At 35.9% G+C, this 23,270-nt stretch overlaps 1 protein-coding gene across 4 annotated transcripts in view; it reads left to right on the top strand.

Annotated features, from left to right (window-relative positions):
- GRIA2 (glutamate ionotropic receptor AMPA type subunit 2) overlaps positions 1-23,270 on the top strand; it is an 83,099-nt gene that overhangs the window by 39,025 nt on the left and 20,804 nt on the right. For all 4 annotated transcript variants that reach the window (XR_013774213.1, XM_079305401.1, XM_079305402.1 and 1 more), the window contains 4 exons: positions 411-650; positions 3,527-3,723; positions 7,817-7,870; positions 10,144-10,305. Coding sequence is in view for 3 of the 4 variants with exons in the window: in XM_079305401.1 (XP_079161527.1) it covers positions 411-650; positions 3,527-3,723; positions 7,817-7,870; positions 10,144-10,305 (653 nt within the window). In the remaining variant the exon portion in view is untranslated. The remainder of the gene's footprint in view (positions 1-410; positions 651-3,526; positions 3,724-7,816; positions 7,871-10,143; positions 10,306-23,270) is intronic.

Raw genomic sequence — 23,270 nt, 5'->3', positions numbered from 1 at the left:
GCAGTTTATTTTTATCATAACAAAACATTATCTATTTCCATGATGCTATGTGTGGCCATAATGTCTCATTTTTTGAATTGCAGCTGCCATTGATGTCTGTCATCACTGTTCTTTGCAACATAAATTGAATTTAAGAATAAGTTTGTGAATTTTATTTCTGAATTTATCATCTAGGAGTGTGCACCATATATCTGATGCTTTCTTTTTGTTTATTTTTAGTGTAAGTTTTTATATTACTGATTGATAATGCTAACAAATTATCTCAATAGCTGAGTATTTTTTTTGCCTGGTAATTATGTGATCAGACACTTTTCAGACATACATTTATCATAAATACATACGTTATAGAGTTTTCAATAATTTTTAAAAAATAAATTATCTCACTAATTTTCTGTCTTTCTTCTTTCTAGTCTGCTCCCAGTTTTCAAGAGGAGTCTTTGCTATTTTTGGATTCTATGACAAGAAGTCTGTAAATACTATAACATCATTCTGTGGGACTCTTCATGTCTCCTTCATAACTCCCAGCTTCCCTACAGATGGAACACATCCCTTTGTCATTCAGATGAGACCTGACCTCAAGGGAGCTCTTCTTAGCTTGATTGAATACTATCAGTGGACCAAGTTTGCATATTTGTATGACAGTGACAGAGGTAAGGTGTGGTACTTTTTACCTGCACCCTGTTTGGCAGGTGTTTCTCCTTGAAATATGGATTTCATATTAGATAAGTAAATAAATGAAGAAATATTTGCCTCCACCAAGTGTAAGTGTAATTGAATCAAGTGTCTCATGAATTTAGAAATGAGCTTTTGGGGCAGAAACAAAATTGTTTAAATGAGAATGAAATTGTAATGGTATGCATTAATAGAATTCCAGTTGTTAGGCAATGTGACATCAGTTTCTATGAAAAATTTCTTCTTTTTTTTTGTTGAAACATCTAAGGAGAAAAAATTCTGAGCATGAAGAGCTATCTTCACATATGCAAAATCCATAGTTGGGTACCAAGCAAGCAATAAATCATGGATGCAGTCAGTCCCTTCTTCTTTGGAGACTGCTTTTGGTATTGAGTTCCTTGCCTGTGTTGAGCTTAGATTTTATTGTTGATGTTGATAAACCCAAATCCATTGCTTAGGATGAATTAACTCCACTATACAGCCTTCTCATGCCCTTTTGTGGCTGTAGTAGTGATAATAAAACAGTTTATGAACTTGAAAATATTACTGGCAAACTGTGGTATATCATGGTATATAAATTAATTTTCTGAAAAGGAGCAGCTTTATCCAGAAAAGGTGGAGTTTTTGAGTGCTTTTTCTGGAATTCCATTATTATTATATCATTTTCAAGTTGTCCTCCTTGCCTTTCTTCTATTCTTACCTGCTCCTGTTCCCTTTAAAGAGGCCATTTTGTAGCTTGTCTGCATGTTCATTGATCAGAGTTAAGTATGTAATGCATTTTTAATTTTAAAATGCTAATAGAGATACAGCATGGTTATACCTATGGTTTATTGAGTAATGGGGTGACCAGATTCCCTGCATTCTGGTGCCATTTTATACATGATGTTCAGAAGCTGAAGGAGTCTCCTCAAGAGAGTTCTGTATCACTTTTGAAAATTCTCAAGTTAGAAGAACTAATCCTGGTATGTGGCCTCCAGAGATAATGTCACATGGGACAATGAATGCTAAACTCATTTCTCTGGCAGTTCCTTTTCAAATTCACATTAGAATCAGAAACATTCCCAGACATTTAGGAAGAACAGATGTAAACTATTTTCTTAGCCAGTACTCTGTCAATCATCTAGCAGTGGGCAGAATGTGATATACATGTGATTTATATTTTGGAAATACTGAAAAACACCTAGTTCTTGTGGGCTTCACTGTCTGGATCTGACCAGGAATAACATAATGAGATTGTTCTTTCTAGCCAGCCTCTGGTTCTTCCTTTCTTTCTTACCTGTTAGTTTTAATTGCAGCAAGGCACCCCAGTGATAACAAGCTCCAAGACATGAAGCTCCTGCCCTTATGTGGAGTTGCTCCTCAGTGCTCCCCACAGATTGCATAAGATCAACCTTCTGAGTCAAGCAGTTTGTAGCCAACAACATTGACACCAAATCCTAGATACTCAAGTCCACAGTTCTTTTAAGCACTTTTGCCTGTTATTGTAGTGACAGTGTTGTATATTTAAGGAATGATGTAGAATTGAAGATGTTTCCACCTTCAGGAGTGAGATAAAAAGGCAGAGAATTAACTCTTTGTGGAAGCTATGAAGGTTAATAAGTTAATAAGCTGGCTGTTTTCTACCTTTGCTGATGACCAGTCTTGTGTAGTGCTGTATGTAATTACCATTTTCACTGTTGAAGCTGAATTGCTAAATACTGACCAATCTTAATTTAATATTATACCTACAGACTGTGAGACAAATTAATTCTTAGTGCTCTCCTTCTATGTTTATGGACATAACCATTATTATTTCTCATGAGAGTTATACCTGAAGCTCCCTTTACATACCACATCAGAATTTGTCTCAATTGACTCCCAATGTTTAGTGGTTTCAGGAGAGAAGAATGTGCAAAAGTGTAAATTCACTCATAATAAACTCAAATTTTTTTTTATTTTCCTATAATAGTATCTGATATCCCTAAAACTGCTCTTTAGAATAATGTAGCAATTCTGGTAGGAATTGAAACATGGTAATTCTCATACTGCTGGAAATCATTAAAATTGTACTTTTTGCATAGCAGGAATTAATTTCCAGCAGTAATTTGCATGTTTCTCTACTACATTATTTCATCCCTAAAAAGTAAAATCTGTCAAGTCTTCACTGGTTTTACAGCAAATTGTAGGCAGAATCAGGAACATGCCAAAAGTACAAGATGGAAGCAAACTTCTCTACACTGCTTTTAGGTGTCAGCATGGAGCCTCCCTATATACATAGAAAAATATATCTCAGCACATCTTTCATAATCAGGGATGTGACTGCAGAAATAGTAAATCCATTACCATCACTGCAGAACATGGGAATCCTGCCACAGACTTCAGTGAGGTTCGGGTTTAAATATGCATTGTTTAAGTACCCAGTACTGCTCAAGTGCTGGGAGCAAAAACTGATCAATTGCTTTTGTTTAAGCAGCTGATTGTTTAATTAGGCTGATCCTTTTTTTAATAAGCCACTGATTCTTTTGCTCTAGTTGGATCACTCCTCTCCTAGAAGATCTCTTTCCCACTATGTGCAATTCTAGCAGTGGATCAATGAGACCAGCAAAATCCAGTTCTGAAGAAGGTTGAGCCAAACACAAGGCTGTACTTACGAGGCTTTACCTTGATGCCTTGCAGTGATGCAAATGGAAATTTCATGCAATAATAATTGATTGGGCCCATGTATATCTTAGTTTCTGACTTCTACCCACTTGTGACAGGTCGAACAAATTACAGGAGATCTTAAATAAGTAATCTCACAAATCACATTGCATAAGCTTGTTAATTACTGAAGCTTTGTCACTCGTATCTTCTGTTTTCTCCCGTGCTTCACTAGGCCTATCAACATTGCAAGCTGTGCTGGATTCTGCTGCTGAAAAGAAATGGCAAGTGACTGCTATCAATGTAGGAAATATTAACAATGAGAGAAAAGATGAAACTTACCGTTCACTGTTTCAAGATCTGGAGGTGAAAAAGGAAAGACGAGTGATTTTGGACTGTGAGCGTGATAAAGTCAATGACATTGTTGATCAGGTTTGCTATTCTCCTTTCTTCAATGACAGCACTTAGCAGTATTCTATAACTAAATGTAATGACTTCATTTGCTTTGATAGTGTCTTTGTGATTATTATGAATCATTTGACAGTGACTAGTTTGTATTGAGGACCACACACCTGCCAGGAGAAAGTGAACATGCAAATCCCTCCTTTTGTTCAAAGGCAAACTAATTCATCTGGACGATCCTGTATAGTTTTTTATCCTGGTTATTTAAAATAAAAACAGTAATTGACAAAATACCTTGTTCAGACTATTTCACAACCTAAGGAGTATACTTAGTATACTTAGTATTAAACACAGTTGATTCACTATTCTGTCTGGTCCAGTATAGGTAGTCTTTTTACACCCAGAAGACATTTTCTCTCTCTAATGCATTTTCTGGGAACCTTTTATGTCTTGGGAAGACTGTATCACAGCTTCTTTCTCAGTTAATGCCCATGGAAATTTGTGTTTTGCAACTTTTTATCATTTGTACTTTCCTTGCTTGTCTCTTCATTTTGTGTCACTCTTAAAGTGTGCTAACCAAAACTGGATGCTGTTTTTCATAGTTAAAGGCCTCCTGACCTTTAAAAAGAACAGCAAATCTGTCTTCTCTCCACCCATTTTTTTTTTTTTTAATTTTGTTTTTAGCATTACTTTGAAATCCACCACTTCAGTCCTAGTGTCTAGGAAGGTCTTACTGGCTCTGTATCTTACTACTTTTCATGCATGCAGAGCACAATGGAAAATTGTGAGGATAGTTCCCTGTTGGCTTCAGCTTTGTCATGTGAGAGTGTGCAGCATCAGTAGGGATGTATCATCAGAGTATGAATGTATTTGTTTGAAGGTTTTTGGAAGGGCTTGTTATTTTGGTCTTTGTTTTGAAGGTCGTTATATTTTGAAGAGGCTCAGACAATGAGCAGTGTCCTTAATGGAGTACATTCTCTTTGAGAGTTTTCTTTGGAATTCATATCCACAAACTGTTTTTCTAATTTTCAAGATAAATTTGAATTTGATCCTGTGCTCAAGAGCATTTGATCTCTGAGAGTGTGCAGTTTTTCAGAATCATATTTTCTGACTTATCAATGTCAAGAAATTTACAGTGCACTGTTTGACATAAGGAATCCTTATCGGTTCTCTTCAGTTGGTTCTGTGTGGCTTTTCAAATGGTTCTTGACTTACTTTACAGTGACTTTTTGTCTTGTCCATGTCTCTTGTGAGTTTCTAATGATGTCCTACAGAGTAATCACCTTTTTGGACTCCAGGTACATCACATCTGCTGTTTCCTGATTATCAGGCCAGAGAAAAGAAATACACTGCTTTGATGTATTTCAATCTTGGCAAGACTTTTTTTACCATTTTTCTTACTATCCTATACATTCTTTTTAAAATAAGTATGTAATATTCATTTTAATTTCTGATATGAAACTTTAACTGACTATAATTTTCTTCAGTTTTACCTTTTAGCCACTTTTCCCTCTTTACCCTTCAGTTACCACTCATTTTTACAGTCTTTGTTTCATAATAGACCTATTTCCGTCATTATCTGCTTCCTATTTTGATTGCAGTTTCAGAATATTTTTCTTGCCCTAATTGCACTTTGATAGATTCTGCCTTTTTTTAGATGGTTAGAGCTTCTCAGCTTATCCCCATAGACTTATGCTACTCCTTAAGCATACAGATGGCTAAGATTTTTGTTTCTTCTGTTTTGATTCGTAAGTCACTGAAGAATCCTAGGTAACTGAATCAGCCTCACAGGTCATTTAATAAAAAATTAGTTCATGGTTCTCCTCTAAATAGTTTATTGCTATGCCCTGGAATATGTTCTCTTAAGCTTTTCTCAGTTGTCCCATATGGGTTTAGTCTTGGAATTCTCTTCACAAGATCTCCTAGTTCTTTCTGCACATTGGTCTCTTTTTTGAGCCCTTACTTTATCCATTCCTTACATTCAGTAACTTCCCTACCTTACATTTAAAGGTAAACCCACTTTCAATTTCTCAAATAGCCTCCAAGAAAGTCTAAAAAACTGACTCTCTATTAAATTTCACCATCTCTCAAAATGTAATTCTGAACAATGGATTTCTTGGCCTGTGAGCATCCTTTGAGTGTGTTCTTCTGATTTGCTTTTCTAATAGCAGTGTACTTAGGGTCTTGCTTTGCTACCAGATTTATTTTTTGAAAAATTATTTTAATTCCTGCCCTGAAAAAAAAAAAAAAACCTCAGAAATTTCCTTCATTTCATGAGGATACCTGGACACATCATGTCAGTACCCTTTTTTGTTTGTATTTTACTGCAAGAAATGCAACTGGCTTTCTGTTAACCAGATTTTCCTTGAATACCAAAGTACTATTTGTATGTTCAATACATAAAGAGACAACTTCTTCACTTTGTTTTTTGCTTTTGGTTGTTGAACAAATCTTTCATTTTAGTGCTTTGATTTATCCTCCAAATATTTTGAGCTGAGGTGACTGCCTCAGGTTCACCCAGTTACGCTTTGTAGCCCTTGGATCTTTATATAGCCACAAAACCTTCAAAGTTCCTTCATCATTCTTGTTTGTTGTCTCGTGTTATAATTTCTCTTCCAGATTTCAACAATTCATATAAGTTGAAAAATATTTCTGTTCCAGCTCTCCTCAGACTAGTTTATATTCCTCTTCTCTGATCTGGCAGGTCTGTATTACCATGCTTTTCATTATATAGCTGCTGTCTCTTCTCAAGCAGCTTCCTTTGCAGAATCTCATTTCACCCTGATAACATCCTTTGGGTGGCTGTACAATTACTGCCATTACTTGTCTATCTCTGCTAGGGAAGGTTTTCTAAACTGCTGAATTGATTTTGTGTGCTCAGCTCCTTCATCGTGGTTTTTGGTACTACCAGAGAATTTTCTGTTTTAACTGGCACCATCCTTACTGTTTCATATGGACAGTGGCAAGTTTTAGTAAGCTGGCTTAATAGAGTGGCAGTTAGAGCAGAGTTACTGAGCATTGATCCACAGGCTTGCAGCTACTGGTTGCCTTCTCAGATACCAATGATGAAGAAATATTTCATGCAGAAGAGCTAATCTATTTGATCTAACTGAAATTTCTTTGGGAGTAGCAGCTGTGTGAGAAAAACATCTGAAAACAGTTTTTAAATATCTTAATAAGCATTTAGTTTTAAGTAGTCTGATCCAAGTCTGTTTTAAATATCTTAAGTTGATATATCATATACATATTGACCTCCAAAGAGGAACTATTTAATTACTTCCATGGTCTATGTAATATGATCCCTCTGTCTCAAACTCTAGTAATGTTAACTCAGTGTTAAAACTGCTTTCAATTATATTTCTGTAACTTAATTAAACCAAGTAGGTGGAATGTTGTTAACTAGTGCCCTGGTATAAGTTTCAGGATACCTAGTCTGAATATTTTAGTTATATGTTAAATGAAGAAATGAATTAGTTAATCCCCTTTTACTTTGAGTTCGTTGTTCTCATTGTTCAAAAGATGGAATAAACCTCTAGACTCCTCTTATCTTAAGCATCCTTCCTCTAGAGAAGTGCTTAGCTTCAAAATGAAAACTTCCCCATGCAGACATAGTCTTAATTAGGCTTATTTTGGAGAAGAATCCATGCTACAGGTCTGCCAGAGATTGTTGAGAAACCACCAGCTGGCTTTGAGGGAGATTATGAGGAAGACTTAGGACAATTAACAATTTGAACTTTACAAGGCTACCTCATAATTCATTAATGTCAGGGGGCAGAATCTAGCAGGAATCTGTGAGGCACAGTGTTTCTAATGTGTAATGGCTGCTCTCTCCTGGCTGGGTTGTGGCTTAATACACACCACAGTTATTAGCATTCAGCTCTGTGTCTGGAGGGACTCTCCGTCTTGGGACTTGGACTTCATTGTGGCTAATTTGTACCAGTAAAGGGTATGTTCAGTGGTGCATTAGGTAGAACAAAGGATTAAGCATCACACAAACTCAGTGTTATATACCGTAAAGCTTTTAACTAGCTTTTACATCATAGTGCATTTTGTACTGTTCAAGTCTTTGTCTGTATACCAGCTGAACATTTTCCTTTATGGGGGTATTTGTTCTTTTTTGCAGGTTATCACAATTGGTAAACATGTTAAAGGATACCACTATATCATTGCAAATCTGGTAAGCATTCTTAATATTTAAAATACTTACATTGCTCATTTGACTATTTATGGAAGCACATCAACTAGTATTTTGTTTAAAATACATTTTCGAAAACAGAAAAAAAAAAGCTAAATGTCTTTATCCTTGCTAAATGAAGGCATGTGCTGAGATTGTATTTGTTTATTGGCTGAGTTTTTCAGGGTTTAACTACCTCTTATATTCCCATCAATGGGAATGAAGGTTGCTGAAGACCTTCTCTTTTTCTACATAGTTTAGAAAAAGAGCATATGTAAAATTTTTAAATAACTTTCTGCATTCATAGGATGATATATTCATTCAGCAAGGTGATGATTTCTCTCACATAACTTTTAAACTGCTTAAGAATCACGGTTCTCATGTTTCATTCTGCTAGAATAGTTAGTCTCAGATTTCCACATCATCCCTCAGATTGGCTGGATAATCAGTTTGAATTCATGTTTTCTTGAGCATAGGTGATCAGACAGTTTAGCTAATACTGTTCCTGTGAGTAAAGTTCAGAAAACTCACTAGATTCTGTCAAGGTAACTTTTTTGAAATTGTCTCTAAAGGTGAAGGGCCATTTCACTGATACTAAAGTTTGTAAACACTTACTTACTGAAGGTAGGGGAACTATTTCTGTTGGGTTTTTGTAATGGACAAAGCAAATTCTGCATGCTCAAATCTCAGTTACCCTGTTCAAGAAGAGAGTTTTGGGGGTTGTGTAAGTGTGAGTGCCACCAAACCATTTTTTTCGTCATTTATTCTTGAACCATAATAGTGTTTGATATAAATTTCAGCAGGGCCCAGAGTGCCCCAATTGACACTGTCTTTTATAGTCCTTTGAAATGCCTGAGGAAACAGAAGGGAGCATGGTGTGTGTCTGGCACTTGAGGCATAACCCTGTCTCCTCCCAGCCTTTGATGAGAACACTTCCCCCTCCAGGTGGGCAGTTCACTGAAGAGTCATGTGGATGCCAGGGGGTGAAGAAGCCTTATGCTTTAAAGGCCTCTTTAAAAGCTGGACAGTGGGGTTTCATTCTTGTACCTTAATAACTAATTTTTGGATGAAGAAGTTGAGTTTCTCATATTCATAAAGCAGGCATAAAATTCTTATAAAATTTGAAAAATTATCTGTTAGACATTGGTGGTTTGCATTGCAAATGTTGGGTAAACAGTATTTTGAGTCTTAAGGGAAATTTTAGAAAATGTTCCCAGTGGATTTCATTCTGTTAAGTGGTTGCTATTTTAGCCATTGCTTTAAATTTGTAACAGTAAGTCCATAAGATCTAAAAATTATGAATCTCATGTTTTAAAGCTGTTTAATATCATGTATAAAGTGTTTATGGTAGTGATTTTAGATTTTTTTTTTCTCTGTCAGAAAATAAACTTATCTAGCATTTGAATATCTCCACTGAATCCACTTGCCTTCTTCTTTTTGGACTGTAGTAATATTCTCCCTCAGTCATTCAAGAAATTGATCGATTTTGAAAATAAAAAATGCTGATAGGTGGAGAATAGGTTTGAATATACAATGAATGTTCCTGTTCAACTGTCAAGTTACAAGATCCATGTAGAAGTGTCTTTATCAGCAGGCAGCAACATATGAAGATCATTAACACTCAATAATTAAAGAGCATCTAATATAGCAATTGTAGCAACTTATGATAATGTGGTTTGAAGTTGCTGCTTCTTTTGTATTCACTCACAACATTCATTTATAATGAAGTGTGACATCATTATTTCATGTCAATGAATTTATATGGTTACTTTGGTGAAGTTAAATCACAAAGCACAGAAAACAGAGCACAAGAACTTTTTTTAAGAATGAGAAGTAGTTCTTTATGTCAGAGGGAGAAGGCAGTGCAGATTGTAAGTCCTTACACATACTTTAGAGTTCCTAGGAGGATACAACTATGGCTGTAAGTATTCCTGCCTAAAACTTGCTTGCCTGTTGCTCATGTCCAGTGTTCCCTTTCTCACTTAAGTGGTCCCATTGAAATTAACAGGATGTTTAGGAAGCTAGGATGGCTAGGACAGGTCCACTCAGCCCTTGCTGTCTATAGAAGTGTTTGTCTAGTGGGCAGCAAGAAGCATTGCTGGCTGATGGAAATGATGACTTAATCCTGGCAGCCCAGGATTTAAGTTGGATCCAGTCTGAGGAAAATGTTGGCTTACTCTTCTACGGTAAAGATCATATGGTAACTTTCTTTTTATGCACTATTAGAGAACTGCTAAAACTGCTGAAATAACAGACATAATTTTTTCTGTGCTCAGGGATTTACAGACGGAGATCTGTCAAAAATTCAGTTTGGAGGAGCTAATGTCTCAGGATTTCAAATAGTTGACTATGATGATCCTATGGTGTCAAAATTTATACAGCGTTGGTCAACACTAGAGGAGAAGGAATATCCTGGTGCACACACTAGTACAATCAAGGTATGTCTTATGTTTGTTTTAACTGCACTAGAAGCAGAGGACATGAAGGGTTTGGAATAGAAACACGAGAGACCAAGAAAGCCCTTGAAAATCAACAGTGCCAATTTTGTATTTCTCTGGGGTACTTTTAACATTCTCTGTCTTACAACTGATTGAGCAAAGATGCTACACTCTTAAAAATGTTCAAGACAACCTAATTTTTTCTTGTGTCACTGTAAATCTGTGCCTGAAAGCTTATTAGGTAATTGGTTTAGATATGATGATAGACTAATTAGATCTACTTACTGTTTTTTATTTTTCTCTTTCTCTATTTTGAAATATTTAAAGACAAATGTTAATCATGTTTCTGGGGAGCATGTTTTTGGTGTAACATAATCTCCCAAAGAAATGGTTAGGCAGATCCTTTGAGACAGATGCCTAAGTCCTACAAAGACTTACAGAATTAAATGCTGTGCCTGACGTATAGAACCTTATATTCAGAATTCAGGCCTGTGTGACACATGATGTGACACTGGACAAGTGGTTAAGCTTTTTTACCTCAGTTTCACTTCTGGATAAGACAAGGATAATAGTACCTTCTGTAATCATCATGAAGATCAATTAGTGGCTTTAAAATATTAAAAAGAATTCAATTTTAATGCAAGATAATTTTTAAGTAATTAAATCTGAAATTTTAATAAGAATACGTTCCTAAATAGCGCTAACAGACAAAAAATAAGTTTTAAATGCTCTAGCCATAACATTTTTGTGCAATTGCTTTAATATGAAGCATGTTCTTAATTTGTAAAGAAATTAATAAAAACTTCAGCATGGAAGGAAAGACCTTTTTTCAAAGGCCTAGTAGAAAAGTCCTTTAAAACACACAACCTTAATTTTAATTTAAAAAATAATATAGATTTCTTTTTTACGAGGCCAAGTTTGGTGGTAACTTAGTCAAAGTGATGTTTTTCTGTGGTTATTTTTGTAGTTTAAGATCTTTATGACAGAAGTAGTGGACTTCTTACTTGATGTTTGAAAATGTAAACTGGAATCTGTGTCAGGTCTTTAAGTATGTTTGTATTACAGATGTGTAGGATATGTAATCTGTATTGGTCTCATTTAGGAAAAAAGGAAGGGATGTGGCTGTCGCTATTCAAAAAGAGAATTGTTTTGTCTCTGATTCTTGAGTGCCTACCTACATATTCATGTTGCAGAATCATAGTCTGGAAATAATAATAGGGAAATGCTAAAACACATGACTGTCGTGAAGAACTCAAAATGAAACCAAGATGCAGTTCTTAATCAATGATGGAAGATAAAATGGGTGAGACACAGTAATAAGGTCTCTGGTATTACTTAGACTAGGGAGAAATTGCATGTGTGTTAGATAACATGAAGTGGTTGCAATGTTGTATTAAAATCTCTAACTGTCATAGGTATTCACTTTATTTCTTCCATCTGAGTCCTTTCAAGACTAGTAGAAATTGAAAGAGTTGAAGAAGAATACTTGCAATATCTTCTGCTTTTGAGGTTTATTTTATTATGAATAGGAGAAGTAAAGTAATTGAAACACTGATTTTCCTGAATTTCATTAGTTTAAAGCACATTTTAAATTCAGTTTAAAAGGCCAACCTCTTCCTTTTTATTTTGTTTGCTCAAGATTGAACTGCACTGATATTCATGCAAGAAATTGAGATCTATATTAGCTTATCAGATAAATTATAAATGCCACAGATATTGATGTGAGGAAAGTGTAGGTGTATATTGCAATATGTGGTGACGTTGATTGTATCAGTTACTGTATTTCTTTGTGTAGTTTTCCATCTCTTGCCCTTATACACGTATTACTTGTCATTTTTGTTTGTCATTACATGTAGGGTTAGAGATATGTCACATTTCATTCCCATCCTGGAGGGAGCTAGAGGCAGGGCAGAATCAGAGAAATCGTAGAAACAGGACAAGAAAGGTCTTTGAGCAGTCAGTCACCCGGTTTGTCCTCCTTGCCTGAAGGCAGAATCAGATAAACCTGCGCAGTTCCTGTGAGTAGTGATTTCACAACTTTTCCAAGCATCTATTTCAGCACTTAAATGATCTTGGTTTGGCTTTTTTCTAACCTTAATCAGGTTGCCTAACCTTAATTTATGTCACCTAATCCATTATTCCTTTATATATTTCTAATGGCTGTGAGGAGGTTCTGCTTCTTCGTTGTCCTTCTGTATTTGAAAATGGCTGCTCCCCTTATTCCCTTGCTTTCCTCCCTGCAAAATCAAATAATCCCTTTTCTTTTGATTTTTCTGCTCTCAGATCCTGTTTGTCATCTTGTTCTGGAACCTTTATATTTGGTACCTCTTTGAAATGCCAGACTGGCATCTGAGTGCTATGCTGAGGAAATGGAAATAATGGCTTCATGTGTCTCAGAGACAGTCCTCAATTCAGGGGATTCTTTCATATGAGTTTCTTTTTCCTTTTTTATCCTCTCCTCACCACCATGACGCTAGTGAGAAATATTTATCATGGGATACATGCTAACAGCCAAATCTTTTTCTACATTGCTTTCTTGTGCTGCTGCTGATTTAGATGGGCTCATACATATCTGTCCACTAAATCATTACTTTTAAATTCAGGATTTTTTCATCAACGCATTCTAAATTGCATTTCTTACCTGTCCTTTGTGAGCATTTCATTCCTTCTTATATTGTTATTCTAGCTGTGTTACCCTCTGCTTCTTGGAATACTGTATAAACATCTAGATTAGCAGGTTAATGCATGGGTCTCCACTTGTCCCTTAGGTGATCTTACAAATAACTTTTCTCCTCTTTTGATTTTGAGGTAGTTGCCCAAATTTCCAGTGTTGATATGTGAGCTTTTGCTCCCAGTCCCATGGAATCTAGGAAACTCTTGCTGCAGATTCTGTATGAAACAGATAGGAAGGCTAACAAAAGCCCTTCATCATCAGTATAGAAATGAGAGGTGGTTACATGCCCCTAACAGGTAATATTATCTCTGGGATTGCAAGTTTTCTATCATTGCAGACAAAAACATTGCAACTCTGTTGTATTATCTTCTTTTTGTAACCCAAAAGTATTGTGTTCATTTCACATTACACAATACAAGTCAATAGTCTGTGACTGAGCTGATATGACATATCACAACATCCAAGTACAGTCCCAAAAATAGAGAAAGACACCCTAAGAAAAAAGTGCATTTCAAAGAAACGTGCTCTTCAAGAAAGAAGAGCATTTCTAAAAGCCTCTTCCACAGATGCCCAGAAGAGGACCTGTATAAAATTGCTTTAAAAATTTATTTTTATAATTTATGAAATATTAATTAGAAAAAATTGCTGTCTTAGGACATAGATGAGAAAAGACACTGATCTCATTTGTTTCTGCACTGTACCTGTACTGATAAAAGCTCAAGATTTAAAGATTAAGCAGGATGCTCATTTTTAAAATGAATGCTTTGCAGTCTTTTTACAGAATGTTTTTTCATCTTTCAAAATTAACGCCGATACATAGTTTACTTCAGATTAAATTTAAAACAAGTCTGTTGTAACAAAGGGGGTTGCCAGTCTAGAAGAGCTAATGTGTGGATCTTGAAACATAGAGTTGATGATCCTGGTTAATTTTTTGTCAAGTAATAATAACAAATTTAAATTTTGGTCTAATAATAACAAGTTGAAATTTTCTTTCAAGGCAATATTGTGTATTTACAAATATACTGTGCTTTCTGAGCCTCAGTGTTGTTCCAGACTTTATGTTTAAGGCAAGTGTCTTGATCTTGTGGAAGGACACTGAAGGACAGCACAGCCATTCACATCCAACCGCTCCAATTTCTCACCTGATTAACCCATTCTCTCAAGGGGCAGTCTGGTCTCTTTGCCAAAAGAAGCTCAGTCTGTATCTCTTGAAGGCTAGTGAGACATAAATTGTATTCTGTTTGCGTGGCAGGGTTTTGGTAGAAGAGAACCACAGAGGTGGCTTTTGTGAGAAGCTACTGGAAGCTTCCCCATGTCCAGTGAAGCCAATACCAGCTGGACCCACTGCTGGCCAAGGCTGAGCTCGTTAGTGAAGGTGAGAGTGCCTCTGATAACACATTCGAGAAGAGGAAAAAGCTGCTGTGCAACAGCAGCCAGAGGCAGCAGTGGCAATATATGAGAGAAACAGCCCTGCAGACAGTCAGTGCAGAAGGAAGAGCAGGAGGTGGACCAAGTGCCAGAGAAGAAATTTCCCTGCAGGGGAAAAAGTGTTAACAGTCCCCCTTGTGAGGAGGAAGTGTGGAGGAGATGGGTGCTGAGCAGCCTGCAGCCCTATTCTGTGTCCCCTTTGCCACTGCGGGAACAGAGTATAAAGAATTTATGAGTGAAGCTGAGCTCAGGAAGAAGGAAGAAGTAGGTTGAGATGTTTGGAGATTTAGCTTTTATTTTCTCATTATCCTACTTTGGTTTGATTGGTAATTAATTTTTTTTTGAGTTGAGTCTGTTCTTCCTGTTATGATTATTGCTGAGTGATCTCTCCCTACCCTTATCCCAACTTATGAACCTTTCATTACATTTTCTCTTCCCCATCCCTCTGAGGAAGGGAGTGAGATAGCAGCTTTGGTGGCACCTAGTGTCCAGACAGAGCCAACTCCCACCTGAGTATTAAGTTTCAAGTAGCCATGTCCTGTGGGGGACAGCTAAGGTCTCTGAGCTTGTCTCCTCTGGAGTAGAGGAGGCTGAGGAGTGCCCCTATTGCTCTCTACAGATTTCTAAGGAGGGGGAGTAGAGAGGACGGTGCTGAGATCTACTGTCTGGTATCCAGTGACAGGAAGATGTCTGGGAATAGTTCCAGGGCAGGTTCAGATAGGACTTTTGGAAGCATTTATTTACTTTCTTTCATTTTTTAGGTGGTTAAACACAGAAACAGTCCTCCCTGAGAGCTGGTTGCTGTCCCAAGCCTATCTGTTCAAGAGGCACTTGGACAATTCAGTTTAAAAAACACTTTAGAGTTGGTCAGCCCTGAATTGTTCAGGCAGTTGGACTAGATAATCATTGTAGGTTTGTGCAACTGAAATAGTCTATTCTACAAGCCATCCTACTCTGGGATAAGCTTTTCTAAGAGCAACCTGAGTCCTGAAATGTGTGAGACAACTGGGGCTGCCTGGTTGAAGACCTAATTCAGCTCAGAGTCATAGAGAATCCCATTGTGTCAAAAGATGATAACAAGCCTGGTGCTCATTGCAGCTATTTTGAATGGGTGTAACTGTTCCATGCTGGCACATAATGTTTCAAATGTTCTCCTTTCATGACTATTTCTGGTTTCATAATCTCTTTCCCCACCCAACCAATGCATAGCTAAAATACCAAAACACTAGATTGTTTTTACCTCCTGATTTTGTCTTCAGAAGTTTCATGTTTTCAAGTTTCTTCTTTATAGTCAAGTCATATAGTCTTTTAGGCAATTATTATGAAACCATAAGTCAGGAGTAATGATGCTTGTAACTGAAAGATACTGGCTTAACTATACTGGCGCTAATTTACCTGAAGAATGCAATACAGATAACATGCAGAAGAAAAAATAGAAAACTATAGCACACAATTATTTACCTTGCAGAAATAATTAACATTTACATGACTCACTTTTAATAAGGACCAAAGAAGAAAACAATGTGAACAAAGAAGAAAACACTGAAAACAATTATTCACATTGAAAATTCAGAAGTCAGTTTGTCTCGATATAGATGACAAAGCAAAAGTGTACAGCTGATGAATTAGGCAATACCTTTGTTTTGGGCCATGCCTCTAACGATTGCAGTCTGTTGGAAAATGGTTTTATAATGCAATGAATTTTAATAAGAGTTATAAGGGATATTCTGTTGCACCTGCGACAGTTTTAATAGAAAATTGAGATTGAATATGCCTTAATTCATAAGATTATTTTTTTAATAGATAATCTTTAGTATTTATTACAGGGTTGAACCAGGAATTGATCTGGAGTATTTTTGTGTTTTTCCTAAGTGCCAAATATAAAACTGTAGATTTTTGAGATTGTTCTGCCTGTTTTCAGTCCTTGCATTTTGGTTTCCTGGGCATAAAAAAAATATGCATCTAGCAGTTGGTGTTCCAGCTACCTGATTTCTTGGGCTTTCAAATCTCAGTATTCAGTCTTCTCTATTAAAAAAAAAAATTACAAAAAAAGTGAGCATAAGAAATTTCAGTCTTAAACTTTGTGCTTCTTTTTAATAGCTTAAGGCTGTTTTGTGTAAGTATCACTCATTCCAGTATAGTTGTTCTGGTTTGGGTTGTTGGTTTTTTTTGTTTTTTTGGGTTTTTGTTTTTTTGGTTTTTTAAAGAAAACTCAATTGAAGAATGGAACATTTAACCACTGAAAGCAGGGTGGTTTGGGGCAATATCTGTAGATTTGTCTCAGACATGTAAAAGGCCAATTGACCCAGTAAAAGTGGCTGAACTGTCTAAAAGTCTTCTAAAGCAGACTTCCAGAAATTATGGAGCCAAATCCTGATGTCTCTGTGAAGCTATGTTTCTTTGAATTTGAATCCACTTATTCTTAGTAATTATAAATTGTTAAGGATCTTCAGCCAATAAAATGCAGTGGGTTCCTCCTTACTATTTTCCCAGGAATGCTGTATTGCTTTTTCTTAACAAGAAATTCATCTGGATATGGTGGATATAAACAGGAAAAGCTGCTATTCCTTCATTATTCAAGTGTTCATCAAGGTCAGACATAATCCTGGCCTCACAAAGATCAATGTCATTTAGGACAGTAAAGCTCAATAGATAAATGGGGTTAAGAGAAGAGGGAGTCATAGACAAAGATGAAAGTAGGAGGAGGAGGAATGATGTAATGCAAAAAAGGGGTCAGCGAAGTGAAATGAGGCTGTTAAATGTGAGTGAAAGACACAGAAAAGTAATGCAGCTCAGAGCTGGAGAGGCACCTGTGACTGAAAGTTTCTTGAGTCAGGGGAATAAGGGAGGAGGGGAAGCACTAGGGATACTTAAATGAACAAGGAGAGGAGACATGCAGTTTTATTTCTGGGGCAGGTTTGGTATTAAGGACAAATTAATGTAGGTAGCTGCCCATATTACCTAGCGTGGGATGGCAGAAAAGTGAAAATGAAGTGTTTATTTTTCTTTGACAATAGCTATGTCTTGGTGAAATCAGCAACCTGGTAAGAATGGTGTATTTAATTCTATTTGTATTCTGCTTAGAAATTAGATTGGAGCAAACAGAAGAAAGCTGTCAATACAAAAGGTATCTTATTCCTGATTAGGGTAGATGAGGAGTGATAATGAAAATGGGGAATTTTGGTTTAGGAATTGTTTTTAGGGCTTTTTGGTGTTTCTTTTTTTTTATTTTTTTTTTCCTTTTGTTTTAAATTTAAGACTTGAATTATTGCTATTAGTTTTAAATGGCATATTTTGAAAATTCTTACAACACCACAGTATAAATGATGAGGATTGCTGATTGGGGTTTTGTCCTCCCTCTCCCCTCCTGGGAAAAAAAAACAAAACCTGAAAACCAAACCAAACTAACAAAAAACCCAACTAAACAACAAACATCAAAAACCTCCAATACCCACACTCACAAGAAAATGGCAAAGAACTCCACACACACTTCAACAGTTCAAATGATCACATTAACTCTTTCAAATCTGTTTCTTGGAGTTTATTTTTCTCAGAGAATTCCTTTGCATTTCTATTTGTACATTTTTTTTCTCATCGTGTGGGATATCCCTGCTTGGAGATACTCATTACTGTGATCAAAGGCTTCAGTTTTTGCTGCTGGATCCTGCTGATTTTTAATACTGTGAAGAGTGGCATACTTTGCTCTGGCTTAGCCTTCGAGAAAAAGGTTTTGTGTATGTATATGGTGAAAATTAAAAAGTTTATATTCTTTGTGTTTTACAGTAAATTCAGGGTGATTTTACTCTTAGTGGCATTGCTGTTTTGCATGTGTATATTCTAAGTTAAAGTAAGATTACACAAATCATTCTAGAGCCTTATTTATTTTGTTAGTATGAATATTTTCTGTGGTCGGTGGCATGTTTAGAATATACTAGTATCTTTTATAAGTAAAATATTGTGAGTTCAAATAAATATTTTTGTTATTTCTGTAAAGCTTTTTGAATTCAAATCCAAGTAAATGGTTTTCATTTACTGTAATGGAGAACCAAAGTACTTTAAAACCTCTGTTCTCAGTGTACAATAAAAAAATGGTAGGTACCTGCACTCTTTCTTCTGCTGAATTAGCACTTCTGATGACTCTATTGAGAAGATTGTTTTGTACTGGAAGCAGTCCTGGGGGAGGAATTGCAGTTCAGGAATCTCATTCCTATTAGAGTAGTAGATACAATAAGGAGAAAGGCCAAGCACTTTGGGCTTCATAAATCTTGTGATCTTTGCTATATTAAGTTTTAAAAAGAGTGAAAGAAGGTCAGTTTCTCCTATGAATATCCTACAGTGGAAGCACTAGGATAATTCCAGTGCCCCAGTCTTGTCAGTCTCTGCTGGATGCTCTGTGAGTATGTCTTTCAAATAAGAATTAGACTTCCAGGGATTTAGGCTTTGGCAAGTGCCTGCTACTGGGCTAGCTGTTCTGGGTGTGCCCAGAAAGCAGCCTTTCTAAAGTAAGCAAAGAGATAATTAAAACACATAAACATGTCAAAATATCAGCAGATTTTCTGGATAGCAATTTTGGAGCTGAACACAAGTTTTTCTAAAGTGACAGGTAGCTTAAGGTGTTCTTTGCATCTCATGCCCGTATGGCACTTCAAAGCAAAAATGCCTATTTGTTTAGCTTTGCTGTGCATGCAGAGTGCTGCAGTTGTGTTTGAATAAAGGTTGTTAAAAAAGTGGAAGGTGATATAACTGTACAGCTTTGGGAAACCACATTTAATAAAGATAGTATATTTATTAAGATAAATAGGGTCTTTAACCCCGTCTTTACTGAGATCAATCTAATTAATTTTTAAACGATCAGATAATTTTGCATTTTAAAATCTCTCTTCACCTTTTAGTCAGGACTGGGGTTGTTATTAAAAACTTTACAATTATTATTTCCAAATATCCTATATATATATATATGCATTAATTCCCAGCTGGAAGCATTGCTGCTGAAATTGCCTATTTTCACAAGAACATCATCCTGACAACGAGGAAGAGCCATGCATGGGCTCCCTGACCTCTATCTCACATTGCAGTGTTTGGTAATGTAGGTAATGCAGGTAATGAAGATGCTCAGGTGCTAAAGGCCCATTTACTGTTTGAATATACAGCATGCTGCTGTGTACATACCCCCATTCATGCTAATACCTGCACACAACAAAGCATCAAAGGCCATCTTCACTTCCCATTACACTTACCTGTACAAGATTTGGCAGTGCCTCTTGTTCCTATTGGAAGTAGCTCTTTGCAATTCCATGTCCTGTCAGGATGCTATGCAAGATGCTGTGAGCTCCAGAAGGGAATAGCCATTTCCAATCAGTTAGGTAATTTTCTGTTACCTCTCTTATCTGTCAGATTACCTTCAGGTATTTTGCAAAGTATGTGTAACACTGTCTGTTTCAAAATAGCTCCCAGCTACCTTAAAGACCCTTAAGAAATAGGTCTGATATTGCATTGGTGTAACTACACTGGAAGTACAAGAGGCAGTTGCCCAGCTCCTTCACTAGTTCTTGATAAGTAACTTTGTGTCTCATTTCTTTTTTGCTTGTGTGTTTACATATTTATACCTATGTTTCATATGTAATTTATGAAGATGTAAGAATGTTTATATCAATCTTTCTGCTTTTGTTGTATATATGTTCAAGCAGAGAATGTATATATAACATTTTTGTTGTATATAGTATTCAAGTAGAGAAGTACTTTTGAGGAGTACTTTGAGGGAAAAATGCACAAAATTCAGATGTGAGATTTTATTAAAGTTAATTATGTATATTTTCTGGTATTGAAATTGTTTAAATATAGGGGAAATGGTGATAGTGTGTTTATACTGATTGATTCTATCCTTCTGCTCTTGCAAAATCAATTTCCTATATTTCCTCTCTCAGAATTTTACCTCTCTCCAAGGGAAAATTTTTGTGTCAGATTTTAGGCCTCCTTTCTCTTAGCTCTGTTAGTGCTGCAATGTCTCTTCTGCTGCTGCTGTTCCAACACAGCCCCCCATACATAGTGAGGAGCCTCCATCTGTGTTGTTGCAGGCTGATTTCTGCCTTCTGGAACAATGCTGCAGCTGGATCTGCCACTCTAGCTGATGTCTCCCTAGTGTCTTGTACAACAGCACTGCATTCTTTGACATATCCAACAGAGTCCTGCCAAAATTTTTTTAATTTTTCGTTTTTCTTTCTCTGTATTGTGTTGGATTAGGAATGAATGGCTAGTTCACATTCCTTCTGAGTGGTCTTAATTTGTTACTAGTGTGTCTACAGTAAACATCTGGACCTAAGGTGATCACCCTGGATTCCGCCCTAGTCTCAGGAGTCTTTGGCAATGAAAGGAGTGGAATCTAAAGCACAATTAATTTCATCTTCCAAGAAGGTGTCTAACTGGTCAAATGAATCACACCTTAGAATGCTTATTCTCTTCTCCGACTGTAACAAAAACAAAAACAAAAAACAAAAAAAAAACCAACCAAAAAACCCCAAACTCAAGCTAATCTGCCAAGGATAGATTTAGATATTGCAGATATCGAAATCATCCAAATCAAGAGGAAAAGAATTTGATTTCTTGTGATTCAGAATACTTTTTTTTTTTTCATTTTTTTGCATTTATGTCTTCACATTTTATTTTATTTTTCACTCCTGAAATATACTGTCTTAATTATTTTAGATGTCTAATCTTATCTATCAGGTTTGTCATGAGGACATGGACAGGCATTGAGTTAAATGCAGGTCTAACAGGCTAACCTACCTTTCTTAAAATATCTTACAAATTTGAAATATACATATAACAAAATCTTATGCTTCTGAGGTAGTGTTCTGTAATTTCACCTTCAGAAAATTCAGTTACTGATTGTGCAAAATAGAATCCTGGTCCATTTAGCTGAGAATTTTTGGTATATCCTGAGTTACTGGAAAACATTTGAAGTTATAAAGGCAACATCTTGCCAGTTTTTCCTGGACAGCACATGTAAAAACTTCTGCTTAGTCTGGGATGACTTTGTTTTGTCTTTCAAATTCATCTTTGCAATTGCAGTTTACATATTTTACTATAGTCTGTAGAGCATTTAAGTTGAAGGTAGAAAGTTAAGTTAGAAATTTAAGTTGAAGAAAATTATACGGACCTTGGGTTTTTTCTGCTTGGCAATTAAGGCATCTACTTAGAGAAAATAATTTTCATTTGGCATTCATGCAATCCATGTTTCATAGCAAATGGCATAAAATCTTTAGGCAATTTATATTTTCAGCTTATTATCCTAGTTCCAAAACCATGAGATGTTGGATTTCTTTTTTGCAATTCTTTGCCATGCTTTAATTGATGCAAGTGACTCTGTAAGAACTCTAGTATAGCACCTGTTTCATTTTGTAGTAAAGTTGCTGATCTTATCATATAAAGTTGAAAGGAACTGAGATGATGTTGGGAGATGTACACTGCCATAAAATTTTAAGATGTAAGGCCCCATCCCACTTCCACAGAATAACATTCCAAACAGTGCTCCTATTTATTTTAATAGTGCAGATCAGAATGTGGATGAATCTCCAGAAAAAAATTAATAAAGACAGGGCTAATGCATCCTTTAATTTATGATCATTTTATTTGTTATGCAAACACACACATTGCTGCATGAGCAAGCTATTGGTCTGTCATTTCTTGTTTATGGAAATGAGTTCACTTTGGTTTAGTTTGTCAACTTTAAATCAATTTATGAAGCTGTAGATAGTTTTAATGAGCCCCATGAAGGTTATTAGGAGTTGAAAGTGTGCACACAATGAAGCAGTAAGAAATGATTCATGGGCTGTTTGCTTTCATGGCATCTACAACAGTGATTTTAAAATATTTTGAGATCCTTAGATTAAAGCTTTTTTAATCTAAGTTATGACATGGATTTTATATGTGATGACATGTATGCACATACAAATACTGATTGATAGGCAAAACTCTACACAATCCTCATGTATGATTGAGCTATGAGTATTCAGGCCAGTAATTATATACTATAGAAATAATATACTTGACATAATACATTAAATATATCTAAACGATCCAGTGAATCATGGAATAACTGAATTAGGTAGCATTGAAATTTCTCAGTTCCAAGCTCTTATTTTTTCTGCTTCTTTTCTTTTTCTTCTCATCTCCAAATTCATGTACACCACTTAAATGCTGCTGCTCCAGTAGGAGGAAGTAGTAGTTGCTCCAGCCAGTCTTTCACTTCATTCTTCTGCTGTTCTGATCCCTTTAAATATTTCTGTACAAGTCACTAAGAAAACTTTATTGATAAGATTGACACCAATCATTGAGCTTACTGATCTTAAAAAAAGAGTTCTGCTTTCCTTTTCATCTTTTTCTAAGGTATAACAGTTGCATACAAAAATTAATCTCAGTTCAGGAGGTTGCTTTCTTTACAATTACAAAAGCTATGACTTGAGCTAACTAATTAAAATTCTCATTAAAGTCTGAGCCATTGAAGCAAAGAGCTAATACATAATTTCTCTCTACTTTACAATTTATGTATTTTCAGCATCTAATAGCCTTCACAGGGATCATTCCATTCATTCATATGCCTCTAAGTAGTTATATTCTGGCCAATATTTCTGATAATGGCTCTTATACTTGGCATAATCGTGGTGTTCCAGATTCAAAAAGCCCATCCAGCAAAGTCCTCAGTGTACGTGCACATGTGGTTTCAGTTCAGTTAGTTAGTTGAAATGTAAAATTTTCCAGTAAGTGAAGATAAATACTTTTGACCACTTAGCCCCAGTTTCTGATGCATGTGATCACAGGATTCCTCTCTGGTGTTTCAGAAGTGGTAAAGCTCCTTATATTATGT

The sequence above is a fragment of the Erithacus rubecula genome (assembly GCF_903797595.1).
Source record: "Erithacus rubecula genome assembly, chromosome: 5".
Lineage (NCBI taxonomy): Eukaryota > Metazoa > Chordata > Aves > Passeriformes > Muscicapidae > Erithacus > Erithacus rubecula.
Note: the sequence above shows the minus strand (reverse complement) of the source record. Positions and strands in the feature narration are given on the sequence as shown.